This window comes from Merops nubicus, unplaced genomic scaffold (genome assembly GCF_000691845.1).
Source record: "Merops nubicus isolate BGI_N331 unplaced genomic scaffold, ASM69184v1 scaffold22852, whole genome shotgun sequence".
Classification (NCBI taxonomy): domain Eukaryota; kingdom Metazoa; phylum Chordata; class Aves; order Coraciiformes; family Meropidae; genus Merops; species Merops nubicus.
The window spans coordinates 1-21,205 of NW_008593140.1; the positions used below are offsets into that span (position 1 = coordinate 1).

Below are 21,205 nucleotides of genomic sequence, written 5' to 3' on the forward strand. Positions count from 1 at the left end.
CCCATCATGCACCTGTAGAGAGCTCCCCGTGGACAATGTGCTCTGACAGTCCCGTATTGAAAATCCACCAATTATAATGTTTCTTGCTAACCATTTGATGAAACTAAATGAAAAGCACTGCTGACCAAATCAAAACTAGAAAATGAAAATATTTATGTTTTGAAATCATATGAGCTTCAATAAAACAAAGAGCAAAAGTTAAGTTTTACCTTTAATGCCTTCCCAGAAGTCATTACGGTCTCTTCTTACAGATGTGAATTTGCTCAAGTCATGGTATGTACTCCAAATATAAACATATTTATCTTCTGAACCACTTACAATATAGGTAAAGTCATGGCTAAAGATTCAAAGAAGGAAAACCATTACTTTTCTTAGCTGTTGAAGCAACCTCTACAGTAGCTCTCCAGATGACTTGCAGATTTGCAAGTATAATCAGGCTAAGTCCATAATTCAAACCGATCCTTTATTTTAGCAGTTGCAGCTCAAAAAAAATGCACAGTCCTTAAACAAATATGCACTCAGGCTTCATGATGCTCACACAGAAGCTGTTTCCTGCAGCTTCTGACAGAAGAGGGTTAGTCTAACAGCTATGCTCAGCAACAAGAAAAGGGCAGACTAAGTGCAATTTGCATCTGCTCCAGTCTCGAATCTACGCCAACACTGGAGACTCTGTAACACGAATTGTTTATAATACAATCAAGGGCAAAAAAAATCCACACAGTTGGAAGATGAAAGGCATTTCATAAGATTCTAACCAGAAGACTGCATAACACACACTGGCAGAGACAAGACAGTATCTGCAAACCCAGCTCAAAAATTTACTTTTAATTTACCTACTGCATGAATACGCCACGTATCTGAACTCTAACGCTAACTAAACAACAGCCCTTTCAGTAGAGAGAACTTATTTTGAGAAATTGATCTTGAGCTGAGGGGCTGGACAAGATGACCTCGAGGTCCTTTCCAACCTTAACCATTCTGTGAGAAGTACTGGGTCAGCCTTAAAGATGCTTTCGAAGGCCAACAGGTGACAATCAAGACATTATTCCTTAAGCACTGCCAACTCCCTGTGCTCAAACATCCAGGTTAAACAGGCACCCACACATTTTTCCCCTTCAGCTTCTGCAAGACTCAGAGGAAACAGAACATTTGTTCTACTCATTTCTCTCCCTCTCTTTTACTAGCTTAAAAAACAGTATTTCCATGACAGTCACAGTAATATACTCAAACTCAAAGAAGATCTGAGACCAACACAGAGAAAGATGGAAAAAATTTCCAACCCAGATTTGCAGGCTGTTCCCTGGCAGTGATGATAATACATGCAGTGCCTTGGGCAACAGTTGGATGACCAACATATCTGCAACAATATCTGACAAAATAAAGGAATCAAAACCTATTTATCATGGGCGAGAGGAAACGTGCAGTGTCCCGGCCTCACCAGTTCTAGCACAGTTCCTGCATTTAAAGCAATAGTAATGAACATGCACTGTACTGTCCATATGAAAGGACTGACTCCTTCACGGCAGCTCCCTGCTCATAGGCAGCTTTGCCATTCCTGACCAGAGCCTTTAGCTACCTTTGTACCCTGAGCCAAGTGGCATTTTAAAAGATCAGTTTCATGCCAAGGTAAACGGATTATTTAAACAATAGCCTTTGTACTTTGGCTGCAGCATTTTCCAAATCCAACAGCTCCACTGTTGTAATACCGTCTTACCTAAAGCTGGCTTTGATTTGGCTGCTGCTGTTGACATAACCTTTGTATTTCATAGATAAAGACAGATCTCTTAGGTCATACAATCGGATTCTGGAATCATTTGATGTCACTAGTATCTAGAAGTGAAATAAACAACATGTAGGAGTTAAAACCATTAGCATGCCCAAGAAGGAGCAACAGCGTTCATTCATTCAGAATTCCAGTAGTTGACTTAAAGTGACATAGACAAAGAACAGGCCCAAACAAGCAGAGTAAGATTTAGGACAATGCCATTTTTCTCCCTCATCTTCTGTCAATGTGCAGAACACCACTTCACTGTCAAGACCATCCAGACTGTTCTGAACCAGAACAGCTGCTCTTTACTGAAGTTAAATGTGGGCCCAAAGAACAGTCATCAATTTCCAAAAGGTATTTGGGAACACATTCCACAATAACATAGCAGAACAGCTGTTCTAGTGAAGTAAGCTTCTGGAGAGTCATGACCTATCAATCACCAAGTGCAGATCAGAGGCCATTTCCTGCTATATAAACAAACTGTTTTTTTCTTGGTTGACGTGCCTTTGCTTTTTTCACATTTTTCAGATCAGAAGCTTAAATGTACTTAGAAGGAACACAGAAGCCTCTGAAAGCATTATCAAAATGTGTAAGGGCATTCAGCTGATTAGCCCTTTTATGGTACCTTAGAAGTGAAGCAGACTGTAGGTGACTGGTAAGTCTCAAGACGATATTAGCAAAAAGATATAGCAGAGTACAGTCAAGTACTGACCTCTACTTATCTAATTGTTTATGCAACAAAGTTTTTACAACTCCTGGAAAACCGTCACCACCAGATTATGTAGCTTCCTATTTGTTTTCAAAAGAGTTCATACTGAGCTGTGTTTTCTTACATCATCTAACATGCCAAGGCACAGCACCTGATGCAAATCCAAAGGCACTACTGATTTCTGCATCTTCTACATGTCTGTAATTAAGCCATTTCTGTGTCATTGATAAAGAGTACAACATAGGTGATAACAGATGGTGATAAACTACTCTAAAAAAGCCAGCTGTTGACCCCACATCATCCCTTAAGCTTGGAATACAAGTGAAAAGTTCTCCAGCTTTAGATTATTACTTTAATATGCAACAGCATGTTCTTCGCTTGATGAGAATTTGTCTCTCTCACAACATAATACTTCCATTTAGACTGAAGTGAAACAAAAGGACTGGTTCTGAAAAACAGAGCACGCTTGTTTGGATGACAGCTGCTGAGCTTTCAGCATTTTTTCAGCTCCTGTATGAAGTACATTTCCAAATTAATACAAAATTCAAGAGAGGTTAATTATGCCAAAGAAATCTTCACTGAACGCCATCTGTAAGCATTTTCTCACCTCCAGATTAATCAGAGCACAGTGTCATTAAAAATATATATCTTTTTAAGCACTACTTAGTACCGTATTGGTCTAAATCAGCAAAAAGCAGTGTTCATTTTAGTAGTGTCAAAAGAATCCCAGTTTAAGTCAGTGACTACAAACTAGACTTAGTACAAACTTACTAAGCACTAGATATAAATCTCCAGTTCTGAGTTGAAGTTGCACTGTAAGTCCATACCTTATTTTCTCCAGGCAAGGGTTCAATGCCAGTAATTTTCCTTCCGACTCTGTTTCGGCCTCGGGTAGAACGCACGTGTATTTGTGTATGGTACTTCAAGTGCTGGAAAGATATTAAAACATATCCTAATGGAAACAACTGTATGTTGTGGTTTGAGGCCTAGGGGTGGGACAGGTGATCTCTGGGACCCAGGAGGGCCCCAGGGGAAGCAGGTTAGTCCCTTCCCTTCCTCTCCACACTCTTTAAAAGGCGCAGGCAGTGGGTGCTTCGCCCTCTTGCCCTGTGGCTCTGGGTCTTGGTGCTGCAGAGATCAGTGTGCCTGACTCCATGTGGTCCTGAGCGATCCTACTGCCATCTGAGATTTGGGGTTTGTGTACCTTGTTTACTTTGTATTCCTCCCATCTTTGTAGATATATCTACCTCCCTTTGTGCTTTCTGTTCCCTGTTAAACAATATACTTTATTTTATCTAACTTGGAGTCCATGCAAAGCCTCTCTCTTTGAGGGGAGCACACAAAGTTCTGTTCCGTGGGGACCTGCCCTGAAGCCCTTTTCTTGCATGGAACCAGAACACTGTAGAACAACTTTAGCTTGCTTTGAGTTCTAATAGGTTTGGTTCTTGATATTTAAATAAGCACAACTCAAGCCTGTTTGTTATTTAATATGAAAAAAAATACTCTCTCGGAAAGCTTTTACCTCTGTGTCATAGAAGATGCATCTTCCGTCGTATGTGCCTATGACCGCGTACTTGCCATTCTGACAGAAGTTGGCAGCTGTAATCAATTTTGTCTGTCCATCTACTTCATTCCATAATGCCACTTTTTTATCAGGAATGTTCCAGAGTCGGAGTTTCCCATCCAATGAACCACTTAAGAAGTACCTGTCATCCTGAAAGTACACACTACATTAGTCTCCACTTGTGCTATCAGTATGCCCCAATTTCCTTAAAACCTTCCTGCCCCATTCAAAGAGCTTCTCTCCAGAACCTCCCAAGTAAGAGCTCTCAGATGAGTTATTATAATGTTTAAGAAGCCTGAAAAGACAGTTTTTACATAACTGGTAAAAGAAGTTCAACTGCTTACAGATTTCTGATAAGACGACACACATGCAATGTGTATACCTCAAGTCAGAAAATTCTTCATTGTTACCACAGTTACTTTTTACACTCTCAACATAAGCTGGAAAAATACTAACCTTGTCAAGAGCTGAAACCTCCTTTCAGAGTTCCCAATAGCTCTACCTGTTCCCTATGTTCAGGCAACACTGAAAAGAGCCTTTCCTCTAGTTGAGTTTTACTAATATTAGCAAGTTTTATCACAGTATTTTTTAAAAAATCCTAAAATAAGATAGGTTCCAAAGGATCTCTGGAGATCTTCTGCCCATCTTCCCCTGCTCATAGCAAGAACAGCCTCAAAAGTTTGACCTCTAGAGGGTTATATACTGCCAAGTTTTAAATATACCCAAGGATTCTGTGGTCTCCAGACAATCTGCTCAATTTCTTTACAAGTTGTTTCCACTAATATTTAATCATAACATCCCTCATTGAAAATTCTCACTTCACAAAGTTACTATACCAGCTGTGATGATATAGCAAATAGAGAATACACTTTCCACCTCATGCCTACAAATGGTTAAGCCACATGGACACTCCTTCTCAAGTTTAGTGAGGATGAACACTCAATGCTCACAAATACCATCTAATAGTGATATTTTTCAAGCTGTACAAACTCTATTATTTAATTATTTTTAAAACAGAAAATAAAGGGGGAGGACTCTTGTAATTTCAAGTTCTGCCTGTCTAGAAGAAAGAGGGTAACTACACTCACCCTTGGATGGAATGCTATAGCTGTGACAAAGTCTATATGCTGGAAACAGCAAAGACATTCTCTTCTTGATATGTGCCATAACCTGACAGTTTTGTCCATAGAAGAAGAAAGTAAGAAGTAATTCTGCGAAAGAAGACAATGCCATGGTTATTAGCAGACACAAAAGTAACATCAAATACAGAAGCAATCTGCTTGGTAAAGTCTTACCGCTTTTCCCGTTGCCATGAAAATCAATGTTTTATTTGAATTGTCATTACTGATCAGTGGTTTCCTTAAGACCAGTACACTAAGGGTCACTCTCAGAAAATTTTCTGGAAGAATCCCAACAGAAATGAATACTTGGAAAGCAGTTAAAGTATTCAGAGAAGAAACAACATAATAGGCTTCAGAGAAGATGTGACAATTCTCCTGCCTAAGATCCCTCAGCTAGGCTGTGTTATTAGAATTAAAACTGTATTAAATGAGGACAATTAACTGAATAAGCTTTCTGTGAAACATTTTTAAAGTTAAGCACAAGGTAATTCTCTAATGTTCAGACAGATTTATATACATGGCAACTATAGAATTTGTACACTTTGCATAATAACAGTGAAGCATACTGAAGACAAAAGCAGTTAACACCATAAATCAGAAATCACACAGCTCAATGGAATTTCCTCCTACTCTAAACAGTTCGACTTCACTACTAAATACACAAATGCAATTATTACTAGGTTGAGGTTGGTTGTGTGGGATTTTTTGTTTTTAAAGACAACTTTTAATTAGACAAGCCCAAGAAATTTGTTCATTTCATCCCAACTTTTTCACCTGGAATAAGTGTTACCTCTACAAACATTTCCTCTTAACTTGTTTTGATGTATGGTTCCAGTAGCAATCGACAGAAAATAAAACAACAATGAAAACACAGAAGAACTGTCTAGTCTGTATAAGGTGCCTTACTTTAGACCAGGAAAGATCAAGAAGATCTGCTGTATGCCCTTTGTATTTGCAAAACGGTCGCTGACGAAAGGGGGCATTTTTATCGTCTGGGTCTTCATCGACTCCACTGCAGATCTATCAGGGAAACGTACAGAAGGGTTACAAAATGTTAGCTGGAAAAATTAACAAAAAAGCAATTACTGTTCACAAAAAAAACCCCACAGTATAAAGGCAATAAAAATTTAAAGAACAACTCTTGTGACTTTAAAATAAACAGCTCTGCACTAATATTATATAACCAGAGTAAATTTCAAGTACAACCGTGTGTGAAATGTCATCTTGAAATTCCAAAATTGAGAAGCTCTGTATTTCCCACCCATGCAGCTTTTATTCAGTGTGATAAGTTTGACAGCAATTTAAGCAAACATATGAGGATAAGCTTTTGGAACAAAGTCTGTTGATCTTGTAAACAGCATTTCACTTTACAGTATACACTGGGAGCTAAAGTTTCCATGTTTCTAGTGCATATCAAGAATGGTAACTTCTTACTAACTTTCCATATGGTATGTAGAACATAAAGAGGTGACTGGTCAGTGATGACGTGGTTACACTAAAGGCAAGTTGTGCCTGACAAATTTGGTGGCCTTCTTCAATTAGTGGATAAGAGCAACTAACATATCAATCTGAACTTGTACAAAGCAGCTGAGACCGTCCCACATAAAATCCTTGTCTCCACATTGGAGAGACATGGATTTGATGGATGGACCACTCAGTGGACAAGGTTTTGTTGGATGGCTGCACTCAAAGAGTTGTGTGGTCAATGGCAAAATGCCCAAATGGAGACCAGTGATGAGTGGTGCCCCTCGGGGTTCAATGCTGGTGCTGTTTAGCATCTCTGACAGGGATGTGGACAGTGGGATTGAATGCACCTCAGCAAGTTTGCTGACAACATCAAGCTGAGTAGTGTGGTCATATGGTGGAGAGAAAGAATGCCATCCAGAGACCATGACAGGCTTGAGAGATGAGCCTGGGCAAACCTCTTGAAATTCAACAAGGCCAACTGCAAGGGCCTGTGCATGGGCTGAGGAAATCCCAAGCACAAAGACAGGCTGGGTGGTGAGGGGATTGAGAGCAGTCTTGAGGGGTACTGGTGAATGAAAAACTGAGTATGAGCCAGCAATGTGCACTCAGACCCCAGGAAGCCAACAGCATCCTGGGCTGCACCAAAAGAAGTGCAGCCAGCAGGTCAAGGGAGGTAATTCTCCCCCTCTACTCTACACTCATGAAACCTCCCCTGGAGTCCTGAGTCCAGCTCTTGGGGCCCCCAGCATAAGAATAACATAGACCTGCTCAAGCAGAAGGAGGAGGGCCATGAAGATGATCAGAGGGCTGGAGGAAATCCCCTGTGAGGACAGAGAGTTGGGGGTGTTCAGCCTGGAGAGGAACAGGCTCCAGGGAGACCTTACAGCAGCCTTCCAGTATTTAAAAGGAGACTACAGGAAAGCTGGAGAAGGACTCTTTATTAGGGTCTGTAGAGATAGGACAAGGGGTAATAACTTTACAGTAGAAGAGGGTAGATTTAAATGAGATATTAGGAAGAAATTCTTTACTGTGAGGCTGGTGAGACACTGGAACACGTTGCTCAGACAAGCTGTGGATGTCCTCTCCCTGGAAGTGTTCAAGGCCAGGCTGGATGGAGCTTTAAGCAATCTGGTCTAGTGGAATGGGGGTTGGAACTAGATGATCTTTAAGATCTCTTCCAATACAAACCATTCTATGATTCTAATAAAAGATCCTTTCACAATAACTAGATGCAAAATAAAAAACCCAAACTAACCACAAGTTCCTATACAAAACCTCTCCAGAAAAAAACCCAGAAACAACCAAACACCAAACCACACTTGAAACAACATCCCTAGTGTGTGTGGCTAAGCAAGCCTATTCACTTACATAAGGTAAATGAATATTCCTGCCCTCTTCAAGGCCCCAAGGGTGCACATTAAATAACTCAACTACTGAAAGTCTTTGCTTAAACCCCAGTTTTGTAATCCATTGCTTACACTACCAAAAACCAAAAGCAGAAAAAATCCACCTTAAATAAATTAATTTTAACGGTGAGCTTACAGAAGTATCTGAATCTTCTACAAGTAAAAGTGACTGATGGGAAGTATTAAGACGTGTCATTTTAGTCTACACAGATGTGAAAAATCTTAACTGATCAGGTTTTACTATGCTTCCAAATATCCCATTTGGCATCAGTTTGGCCTTCCGTAGACAAGACATCATTGAGTCAGATGTTAACAGGAAGTAATGCTCAAAGGCAAAATAAAAAGCCAGGAAATTCAACAATGCAAGTGGTTTTTCATCCCTTCAGCATTTCACTCAGAAATATCTGGCAGAAGGCCACAGGAAAGCTATGCAGAATTTTGTAATGCATCAAGTGTAGGGACATACTTCCTTGTACCTCATACACATGTGGCATAACAGTATTTGACTGAAGGTATCTACTCATAAGACAGTCTATGCCTCAAGGACACAAGCCAAGAACTCTTCAATGTGTGTTTGGATAAAGGAACAATGAAGATTTGGCACTACAGAGCACGACTCCCCTCTTCCCCTCCCGGTGTCTAGTGTACCTACCCCTGCGTCAGTATCAGACTTGGAAGAATTCAGACTCTCTTGAGATGGGGAGGGAGAGACACGTCCTAGAACACAGGCAGAAGCACCACTGTCAACTCTAAGTTCCCAAACAACTACAAGTTCTACTGCTCTAGAGCACTAGTGATGCATAGAAATTACCTTCTGTGTTGTACTTCATTCGCATGTTATTGAAATAGTCAAAAGCATTCTTTAAAACCCATATTCTTACTACGTTGTCCTGTCCTGCAGATGCAAGTAATCGACCACAGTGGGAAAACTTCATTGTCCAAACAGCACCCTGTTAAAAGAAAGAGATAATTTTTAAAGTTACCTATAGTGCCTTTTTCCATTCAAAAAAAAGCTGTCTATAATGTCAATCAACAAGACTTAAGACATACACAATACACCACAACTAAAATAAATTGTAGATCAAAACGCTGAGAAGTCATTGTTAAAACTGGTGGATTGTGCAACGTACTTGCAAAAACAGTGTAAAAGAAACAGCCAGCACAGGGGAGATTACTGTAGGAGAGGAGTTAGGTGAGCTCAGCACTACCACTACCACAGCATTCTACGTAAACCTGGCACGGTTAGTAACAGTCAGCCAGCCAGGGCTTGCAGTGACTTACAACCTGCTACTTGATTTGTAGAACTAGCAAATATCTGTAGCTGCATTTGAAATTAGCACAAGCTGTGCTAACATGTTTTCTTTTTTTTTTTTTTTTTAAAGTAGAAATTGTGCTTGGTTACATCGATTCTGGCAACCAAAATGAGTAGCACATGCATTTGTTTAATTCAGAATTGGCAGGAAAACTTTGCAAAGCCTGTGAAGACAATTCTTTCTCTATTGCAAAGTTCAAAGATTCAGTAGTCGACAAAACACAGTACCACATGAGCAGAATTCAATTTCCTCCAGTTTTCTAATGAACAGTCATTAGGGATTTTAGGATGCTTCTGGGGAATTTTCTAGGGAGACTAAGAAGTCTAATACTGGAAAGATGGAAACTAACTCATAAGGACTATCAGTAGGAGTGGAAACTATCCACTAGTTATGGATAACGAGCTTGAAATCTCTACAGTGATTGCTGTAGGTCAGTATCCTTATTCTGACCCACATATCCCATTAATCTCTCCCCACTTTTGCCTCTACAACCTATCTAGCATTTTTGTTCGATATTTGTGTTCAAATCTCTAATAGGCAGAATAGTTTATTTGCTGCCGAGTAGGTCAAACTTGCAGCTTTGTGCTCAGTTCTAGCAGTGGAAGCCTATTTCAACCCAAATTTCTAATTTCAGGAACCAAGAAACCAAGTACCACTCAGTACCACAACTCTTCAAGTAAAAGCTCTGGAGAATCCCTGAAGCCTGAGTATCTACAGACTTTTTTTTTTTTTTTCCCTGAAGATCTGATCAAAATAATCAAATTTTCATCTCTTGCCAGAATATTGTTTTCCAGAATGAAACTGCTTGAAAATGAAATTTTAAAGAACAATAAACCTGACAATCATTTGTAGAGGTCACCAAGCAGATGAAAGCTAAAAGTTGAATAGATTCAGCAGAACTACAGATTTTCTGAGACCTACCATATGCTCTCCACTGAGATCCTGAACAACTTTGATTTGTTCAAAATCATAAGGTCCCTTGAAGCCATGTGCTGCTTTGAACTTAACTGGTCTCGTATATGGCATCCCTTCATCATCACTGGAAGAGGGATCATCTTGATCTGTATGGAAGACTAAAAGAAGCAAATTCAGCAGTACATACCACAGCATACATTTAATCTATTAGTAAATCTGACAATACGATTGAACAAAAACGTGAATTAGAAATTTTTATAGGCAATTTTAAGATCTTAAAGCAAAACAACAGTAGTTGCATCAAGTTCTAAACACATCTACACTAATTTCAGGTTGTCGCAAATCCAAATACTGAACTCTCAAAATAAGAACTGCTATAATTTTTCTTCTGCCCCTTTCTTTGCACCAAGACTTGCATTTATCACATCTTGCACTAAGTGACTTCTGTCAGTTTAATGCATGCTGAAAACTATTGTATTGGTTTCTCCTGGCTGAGTACACTGAGCCGGCCCGGTGACTTGCTCACAAAGCATAAGAATTGCAGAAGAGCTCGGGTGAACAGCCAGGGGCAACGCAAGGTGCTGAAGTGCAGCAGTTCCACGGCACTTATCTCAGGCTGTGCTTAGACTGGCTTACTGCAGTACTAGACATCTGTCTGGAAGAAACGCTGATGAAACAAAAAGGGGAGAATTCAGTTGCTGGTGGGAAATCCTCTAACAAGAGCCCAAGCTACATGAGAATTCAAATGGTGTGAGAAAACAATCTATTTTATTAATGTCATGAATAACTTTCCAAAAAGGTTTACATTTTGATAGCCAAACAGCTTTCTATCACACAAAAAACCCCACAGCATTCAACTGGTTTAGCTGAAAAGGCCTCTCAACTATTACTTTACAAGAATTCATCCTTGTAACACACTAGTCTCAAAATGCCTACCACACTACAAGCCACATCATCAACCGTACAGTGGTAGAACACAGCACTGTATGTGCCTCAGCCAGCTGTGATTCCTAGAAGCCCCAGGATAAACAGACTATCCTAATAAAAAAAAAAAGTCAGTGTCACTTACCTTCGTCTCGAACACTCTTAACTTTATTTACAGCACGTTCACCATACTCTTCAGCAAGGTGCTTTGCTCGCTTCACAGATTTGCCAAGGAACTTTTTCAGCTGGGTCCTTAAAAACAAGGACCCTTTTTCAACACACAACACTGGCAAATTCTTATTTTTTGCTATTAGCAAGCAACAGTTTTTATTTGAAATGCAGTATTCTCTCTTTCTATTATTGCTGCTTAAACATTTAATTTGCCGGCAGTCATGCAATTTTCAGTTCAACCGCAAAGCAGTGGGCTTATGTATATTCAGGCATCAATTGTACTTAAAGGTAACTTGTTTAGAGGTCAGAAGGGGAGCTTCAGCTTAGAAAAACAAACCCTGCCTTTTCTTTATAGGGACATGAAACAGCATCTTACGTTTTTTGTTTTAACCTCCCTCCATCAGAATCAGTTTGCTGTGTCTGCATTTTGTCTTCATCATCAGATTGTGCTGCATCGTTACTAGGAAACACAGAAGTGATTGTTTAATACAAAATCGTAATGAATCTAAATGGAATGAAACATTAGTAAAGCAGGATCTGCACTTTAGGTTCCATCTTTAACCCTCCATGTAACATACTGGGAAAACATGGATGCAATGTAATAGAACAACAGAACAGCTCTTTCAATTATTAGACATCTTGATACCAAAACTGTATACACTTCCTACATGCCAAAGATACAATACTCCCTTCCACAAATTTCAAGCTTAAGCTTATTGTGACAATTTGAAAGCTAAAAGCAGAGTGAATTACGTGACTAAATAGAAGTAACACGCCTCCTTACTCTCATAACTTGCTTTCCATAGATCAAATAAATCAATAGTGGTTAATTCTGATCCAGAAGTTTGGACACAGAAGAGTACACATCTACAGAAGTGAGCTTTTCAATGATAATACAGCAACGCAAAAAAGCTAAAAATTGTCTGATGTATAAATTCAGATAAATCTAGGCATTTGAATAAATATCCAGACTGATAAAATGTCCTATCATTAAAAAAACTACATTTTTCTATCAAAGTTTACAAACAGACTTGGTTTCAAACACCAGAAGAGCTTAAGGCTCTGTGGAGAACAGGAAAACCTCAAAGTAGCCAGCTATACTGATGCAATAGATCTTCACAGGACCAGTCTACTAAATTAAACACTGAAAAAGCTCCAGGAGGTGGTAGCATGAACAACATGCAGTCCTTGAGCATAAACTGTGTATAATTTAGTATAGAAGTAACAATATTTAGCACATCAAGTGCCAACTGCAATTCACCTGGACTTTCAGACATACCTGCCAAATTCCAGCAGTGCCATCAACTTTTAGTTAACTTAAAGGAATTCAATATACAGCCTAGTTCATAGGGAACCAGGAATTATCACTTGATTTAGTCAGAAACAGATGGATTGGAAGCCTCTTTATTTGCATAAAAGCAGCCTCCATGTATGCAAAAACAATTAGAGCAACAGTATCATGAAGAGCTAAAAGCTATCATCATACATACCTGACATATTCTTTAGTTCTCCTCATGATATGCAAAGTTAGGGGATTAATGCCTGTTGGCAATTTTTCTTCTGCCAAACTCAGGGGTATTTCTTCACCTGTATCAAGGTTTTTTATCATTACACTTGCTAGGATTTCCTATGAAGAAAATAAGATGTGGACTCAAGATTACTTCAGTGGACTCCATAGAGCAAAACAGAAATAATCTGATTTTACAAACTAAATTAATGGAAGTTCTGTACTATCTATTTTACAAAGATTAAGTTTAAGTTTTAGCATGCTAGCACTGATCAGTGACTATATATGCAACAATTACATGTCATCACAAACTGCAGATTCGTAAATCAGAAATGCCACTATAGAAGCACCATTCACTGCCTGACATCTTCCATGCTAATATCAAACATACGTAATTAAAAGACAGTGAAGCCTTCAACTATCAGACAGGCTAACAGCTGTATGCAAATTTAGTTAGAGACAACGTTTACATACGGAGAAAAAGCATTTAGACCTAAATAATACAACACGAAGAGGATTTTTTGGAACATCTCATGAACACATATCTCTGTTTAGAAATGGTTAAAAAAAACCCTATACACACATAAACACAAATAAAAACTGGCAGCAGCCCAATAACATCATGAGGATTAATGGAAGTTAATAACTGAAGAAACTATTTTCTAATATTGGGGAAAAAAAATCCTCCTGTTGCCGATTCCTTCCTCTTTTAGATGCATGACAAAACACCAAGTTTGTTTTTACATTGTGTCCTGGGTTTGCCTAGGCTAGGGTTAATGTTCACACTGGGGCAGGCCGCAGCTGGGATAAACAAACAAACTGACCAATGAGATATTCTTCCAATGGGATATTGGATACCATACTGACATCATGCCTGTTGTGTAAGGCATGATGTGCTGGCCCACAGCAGCGTGCCTTTTCAGCGTGTGGCTTCAGCGTACGGCTGGAGCAGGGAAGAAAGGATCTTGGGTACCGGTAGAGCCTTGCCGTTTATATCACTCACTTTATGTATTATGGCATTAGCATGATCCTTAGTACTGCTGTTTCTTCTCCCTTTGTGTTGTTCTGTTAAATGGTCCTTATCTCAACCCACAGGTTTTCACCTTTTTTCCTACCGATTCTCCTCCCTTAACACAGGGAGTGGAGGATGCAGTGGGCAAGCAGCTGTGTGATGTTTACTTGCCAGCTGAGGTTAGACTACAACACACTGAAATTTTGTAGTGTGTTTATATAGCTAATGTTGTGGTTTGAGGCTTTGGGGGTGGACAGGTGACAACCAGGACCCGTGGGGAAGCAGTTATTGCCTCCCCCTTCCTCTTCCACACTCTTTAAGAGGCAGGCAGTGGGTGCTCCAGTCTCAGAGAGCACAGCGGGGCCTCCAGCCACACAGGTCTGAGCAATCCTGCGCCATCCGAGAGCAGGTTTTGCACAGCTTGTGTTTACTTTGCTTTCCTCCCATCTCTGTGTATAAATCTACCTCCCGTCTTGCTTTCTCTTCCCAGTTAAACAATATATTTTATTTTTATTAACTTCCAATCAGTGCAAAGTCTCTCCTACTCCTGACTTCCCTTGTTTATCTATTCTCCATCTGGGGAAAACTAAGGGATAGGGAGGGCGAGCACAAATTCTGCTCCATGGGGTCCTGCCCTGAGCCCTTAAATGGAGACAGAACAGCTACAAATAAACTTACAGCAGTTCAGCTCTATTACAGCTCATGCTTTCAAATGGTAATACCCTTCATGACTCAGGAACCATACAGTGGTCAGGTGCACAAAGCCAGCATTTTCATCCCTGGTCACAGCTGTAGTGGTTCCGAGCACAAAGAGTGGAGTGGAGCACACTACTACAATTCATTCAATGGACTGGAAAAGCAAGCACAAGAAGGTACTACCTACGGAACCGCATTCATCCATACCTCATCTGTGAGCTCTCTTCCAGAATTAGACCTAGGTCTCTGTGGTCCAAGTACTTCATTTGTTGTTTGGCCATCAGCTGCTTTCCCATTTTCCTGAAATTTTGCAGACATAGAACATGTAATCTCTGCTGTAACACTAAAACAATAGAAAATTTTAGTAATTCCGTTTATAACAATTTCCCAATACCTGTGCAGTGACTATTTTATCTCCACTAGTTGCACTTGCCAAATCCAATGAAGGCTGAGAATCTTTGGGCATGCCCTCTGTCACTGTACTTGGAGTTAAAAGACCACCAGCTGTGAAGTTCTCTCGAGAAACTGAAAAGAAAATCATATTAGAAAGAGGAGTGTAACAACTGCCATAGACAGGCTACACAGTGTCAGAAACCTAACATTACATTTACACTCCTCAACACCCTGACAAGTTTGTGTGGGTTTTTCTGTTTTGTTTTGTAAAAGATCATCTGTCACAAAATCTGTCTTTATCATTTTTCTTCACTACGATTTCTTCACTGAGGGGGGCAATTGCCCAAGGAAGTTGCAGATGCTCCATCACTAGAGGTGTTCAACACTAGCTTGGATGGGACTTTGAGCAACCTGGTCTAGTGGGAGGAGTTCCTGCCCATGGCAGGGCGGTTGGAACCAGATGATCTCTGAGGTCCCTTCTAACTCAAGCCATTCTATGATTCTATGATATTTCATATATAGAACAAGGCACAAGCATGATTTCACAACTAGTCCTCTCAAGTATTTTTTTTTTCTTGAAGTAACCCAGGACTACTCATCTTCATGAAACCTCAGTCTACATCTTTTATTTCTATGCAAATACTGACTGCGGACATTTTACCTGAAGCATGTAACTTTTTTTTAGTTTCCCTATTGAGAAGGCAACCTCTCCTTGCTACAGCTATTTTGGTACAAGAAAGTGTATGAGCTAGGAACACTGGTAATACAAAAGAGTATTTCTCCACTGTAAGAAACTAAGATTGTTGAAGAATTTTTTTCCTCTCATTCAGACATCAACTAAACCACAATCATAACACTGCATGACTCTTCACTCAAAACACAAAAATAGCAACCATGTCAATAACTAAACCCATCTAAAATAGAATACTTGCCTTCTAAAGCAGGTTTTTGCACTTCAAAATCCAGTTCGCTCTTCTTCTTCCGGGGTGGTGGAGCCGGTCGTGCAGGTGGAGGTGGTCTTGGAGGAGGAACATTTGTTGGAGGTGGTGGCCGTGCTGGGACAGGCTTCTTTGTGCTAGCAACTATATCAGGTTCTACAGTAAGCTGCCTTGGGGGTTTTGCTGGAGGCATTTCTTCTGTTGTGGAAAGGTCTTTGGTAGATAAATCTGAAGCCACTTGTTCTAAAGTATTTGCCTCTCTCTTCTCTGTTATGTCCTCATTTTTTGATGTTTCTTCTTGGGCTTCAGTTTCATCCATTTTATGGTCAGTTGAATTTGTTACCTTAGTTAGTTTATGAGTTTTCTGTTCCTCAGAAGTAAACAAAAGGTTCCCTGACTCCAATTCAGTGTCCTTACACATACTCTGACACATTGATTCTCCAGGCTCTTCTTGTAATGACATTTTAGCAGCTAATACTTCTGGAATACTACTAATGATACCTGCTCCAGAAATCCAAGTATTTGCATCTGAAGTTGGAACAGTCAGTTCTTTTCCTCTAGAAGCTAAAGAATCATCTAGCTGTTGTGCCTTCTGACTTTCTTCTATAATACTGTCAATGATCTAAAGAAAAAATTTGAGTGTTAAAAAGCACTGATTTCTAGGGTAAACTTATCAGTCAGTCTGTAAAACACCCACAGGGAATCTTCCACTGACGAATTGTTTTATATACAAAATGTCTGTAAAATTCTGAAGACCAGAACCCGAATGCAAAAATAGGTGTACCCAAAAAAATAAATCAAAATGACTAATTTTCAAGGAAAGGAAAGAAAAGCTGTTCACTCTTCAGAGTTCTCATGCACTGCTAAGTATGATCCTGTAAATTACACACATCATTGAACACTGGTGAACCTTAAATGTTTTCTGAATGCTTAGTATGATTTTTATCCTTTAGAGGAACATTCTTACCAACATTAATGACAAATTCTAATCTATGTTAGTTTCAGGATGAAGACCAGTTATTAAATTATCTAATCTTTCTAGCATGATGCTGGAAATGTAAAACAATATTTAACTAACCTCCTTTGAATCGTCTTGTTTCATTTCTTGTACAAAGGTTTCATTTCCAGCTTTGTGTAGTTTGCTGTCCATATCCTGTGGAAAAAAGACAATAGCACCAAGTTCTACAGTAAGATGAGCTAACCAAAAAACAGCTACAACAAATTAAATAGCACAACGGACAAGAATTCTGCGACATTTTCACTCCTTACTGCTGTCAGATGTTTAAAAAATAATGCATGGTACACATGAAAAGGCTTTCACACCACCTAACACAGAAAGCCTGCACACTATTACACAAAAACTCTAGTTATTTTTAAGAGGTTTCAACCTCAACTAAAATAAAATTGAAGGTAGCATCAAGTTTAAAGAAACATACATATCTATTAATCTGCAGCAAGGAAAATCCATATTAAAATATTTTATCAGCTTGTGGGAAAGGATGCAAGAGCTGCGTTATCACCACATATAGTAGAAGCTTTTTTAGAAATTTCCAGATTAAGTCAGGCAGATCTATCAAGTAGTCACAAATATGCCTTTTTGGTTCTGACACAGTCTCTTACATCCTACAATTATTCCTTAAGCACATTGTCTAATTTTGCCATCAGTCATCCTCATGAAGATCCTTCCAAAATATAAATAAACTGCAGCAGAAAAATTAAATTACTGGATTTAAGCAAATAAACAAGAACTTCTTCAGAATATCTGGGTGAAAGACTGCATGAATTTTCAAAGCTGAGTATACTATTTATTCTCTATATATGTATAATCAACACCAACAGGACACTAAACTACTGATGTGAAGTCAGCTTGAAATTTAAGAGGTATAGCTAAGATGTGCAAACAGCATCAACACTGTCATATCCTAACAAAGAATTAATATAATATTCACTAAAGGTGACCTCATGTGCCAAAATAACGTAGTAAATACTTGTAATAGTTTTAAGTCTTAATTATTTTTTGAAACAGAATTAAATAATACTTAAGAATATTAGAATTAGATTACACTAATAATCCTAGGAATATTAGAATCAGATTACACTTCAGGCATGTTAAGTATGGATATTCTACACAAAGTTTTAGAACAGAAAATATTTAGATATCAGCAATATCTAAAGAAGAATCTGATGGAATCCATGTAGTTGGAAGGGACCTGTAGAGAACCTGTAGAACTCAAAGCAGGGCCAACTACAGCAGGTTGCTCAGAGATGGGTTCAGTCAGGTTTTGACTGTATCTAAGGATGTAGACTGCATATTGTCCCCATGCAACTTGTTCTACTCTTTGACCATCTTGCACTATTTGGTGACTAAAGCTGCACATAAAAGCTTGTATTTGTCTCACAAAAGAGAAAAACCTCAAAACTGATCTGAACAACTGAGCTTAAAAAAATCAAAAAACAAACACTTCTCAGTTGGTTTCCTGATTTGAGAGAAAGACTTGCTGTTCTACCCCTCCCTCCTGTCAACAGACACAGAACTCCCTTCTGTTGGAACTCAGCAATTCTCAACTGTCTCCCCACAATGTTAAAGCTCCCAAAGGCTAGCTGTTATTATTATAAACTATTTTTGTTAGGCTATTAATTTAACTCTGCTTAGACAGCTTTTGATATTCACAAGATACCTAATCTCCCTATTAAACAGTTATTTGAAAAGACCTCCCCATATTTTTTTGGACCTTGACAAGATTTAGAGTGAATGTCTAGTAGAGATATCTAAAAAAATTTCTCCTCAGGCTTTTTTTTTTAAGGCACTCAGCTAGTCAAACAATCTTTATAGCACAATAACATACTAGGCTTGAAAAATCCATGCAACTCTTTAAACATCCATCTTTGAGAGTTCTGACCTCAAAACATGGCCTGTCATGCAGACACAGCTGTAAAGGTAGAAACAGTCTTCTTCCTTCTCCGCTCCCTCCTCCTCTTTCCACTAAGTTTTTATAACCTAAGTAAAAGTTCTCCTTTGTTTTACCTCTACAATCTATCTTCAAAGTATGACAACTTAAATACTTAAGTATAATCAGCATCTACAGAAGCCGATTATATTAATTTCTCATTTTGTTGACATTAAACTCACACACCTGCTAAACTTTGGACTTAGGAAATATTTCTTACCCATTCCAAGACAAACTACACCATTAGTCACACACTCACTGAGCTGATATGGTACCAAGTAGAGAGGCAATTACTTTTTCCACCTTCAAAAACATAGCTTTGAACAAGTGACCTAGGGAACAAGTGACCTAGGGAAGGTTTCAAGTGACTTCAGGAAGATATTTTAAACAATAAAGAATCTACAAGCAACATGCAAAACTTCACAACTAATAATTCAGTCAAGACATTAAAGTTAGTGTTGAAGTTCATTGATTGCTCTGAGTTTAGTCAGAATTATAGGGCAACACTTCTTGGAAGGCTTACACACGTCATACTTAGTCATTAAAGGAACATTAAACAACACAAAGTAAGGGCTAAATCTCTGTTCCATAAGAGATACTGTAAGATATGGTATGACTGTAAAAAGATTTTTGCTTCAGAGCAGAGTGTTGCTGAGAAACCAGAAACACTATCTTCCCCATGGTTTCCCAATGCTTTCCAGACAAAATATCAAGCCTTCTTTATTCTATGCTAAAGTGTTGCAGAGCATCACCTTCGGCCCTTCTGAGCTGAAGAAATGTGTTACTTGTACAAGGTTCCAGCTCCTCACCTATGTAGTATCTGTCAGATTCAGGTGCTCTGTCACTATGCACAGATGCAGCATACCAATTACCTGCGTGGGAAGTGGCAACGCTGCCTCATTAAGCTAAATATAGTGTTTTATCTTCATATAACCTAGAGGGGAGGCTTTTGAAGTACAAACATTAACATTTTTCTTATTTTGAAGACAGAAGAGAGCAAAGTCAACTATTTCATATAAATTAAGACCAAAAACCAAGTGCTGCAGAAGCTTGCTTACACAAATCACTTGAAAGAAGGAAATCAAGCAATTAAGTAGAGCTCAATTAAAGTGCACATATACTTTTTGGAATAAAATTAGCTTCAAGACATGTTAACATACCCTAAATAAAAGTTGGAACTTCCAGAGACATAAGCACAACAATTGCTACCTACAAAAAAGAAAGCCTGTAATTTCCTGTCTGCAGATGTTAGGGCTACCACAGTACATCTACTTTAGGTAGAAATATTCAACACTTCATCAACAAGCATTTGATTGATTTTAAAAAGAAACTCACCTTCAATACATGGGATCCAACTTTTGTCGGTGACCTGTTAGAAACAGAACACAAACTTGGGTAGAGCTTAAGAAAAAAAGAAAATATCTCTTGACAGTAAGCTTCATATTAAACAGCAGAGTCCTCCTTTACAGTGAATACATCCTTGATACTTTACACAAGTAACAAAGTGAATGTTCCTCATATCGTTCTTCTACACAAAAAACTTCAAAATAGTTGTCCCAGTCTACAATGCCCAGATCCACAACTTCTACAATCCCTGCAAGTTTCTCAGCAAAATCTTCTAGAAATCATATTTCTATCACTCTCTTCTAATAAACTGATGCTATTCCAAGTACACATTTAAGAATATTTCATGCTACAGAGAATTTAAAATTAGCAGGTACAGGGAGCACAGGGTGGACATCAAAGAAACCAAAGTGCTCAGAAAGCAGAAGTACAAATCATTTGCAGCTTACTAGAGCAAGTGTCTGAACCCTGATCTGTAGAATCAACACTGTCATAGCCATTGTGCCATTCAGCCTCCCTACTTGTGTAAGGTCTTTCTAATCATGGCCCTCAGTATAAATACATTTACATTACAACAGCAAGGAACTAGTTTTGTACTACTTTCCAAAATTCACACTCTGAAACAGTGAATTTGCATTAGCATCCACTCACACATAACCTCTTGCTTCACTAATTACATGAAAGAGTAAAGTATCTTAGGGGAATTGTATCAACTAATTACTTTTCTTCAGGTCACCACTCAATCCAGTCAGTGAGCAGCAAACTCTTACTATATTCTGAACTAACATTTTCCACAAGATTTTCATATTTCTAGAAGATATTTAAATATTGAGTCACACTGCTTATTGTGACTCAGGACCTTATTTCTACATAAAGAAGTTGAAAGGTTGGGCCACGTGATCTTCTGAGGTCCCTTCTGACCTGGGCTATTCTATGGTTCCATTAGTTTGTCACAAGCAGAGACAAGTTACAGATTACTTCCTTAAAACCTTAATACCAAGGAACTACA

The 21,205-nt window shown here is 38.8% G+C and overlaps 1 protein-coding gene across 1 annotated transcript; it reads right to left on the reverse strand.

Annotated features, from left to right (window-relative positions):
* Positions 1 to 209: 209 nt before the first annotated feature.
* WDR44 (WD repeat domain 44) lies at positions 210 to 20,213 on the reverse strand (the record flags this gene model as incomplete). The annotated part of the gene is made up of 17 exons (XM_008935380.1): positions 20,188 to 20,213; positions 16,983 to 17,057; positions 15,899 to 16,526; positions 14,968 to 15,098; positions 14,781 to 14,873; positions 12,849 to 12,985; positions 11,735 to 11,818; positions 11,333 to 11,439; positions 10,270 to 10,421; positions 8,847 to 8,985; positions 8,688 to 8,752; positions 6,069 to 6,182; positions 5,130 to 5,252; positions 4,000 to 4,191; positions 3,305 to 3,406; positions 1,715 to 1,830; positions 210 to 313 (listed from the first exon to the last, which is right to left on the reverse strand). Coding segments are annotated over exons 2-17 (2,359 nt in total), but the record flags the coding sequence as incomplete, so codon positions are not given.
* Positions 20,214 to 21,205: the final 992 nt, after the last annotated feature.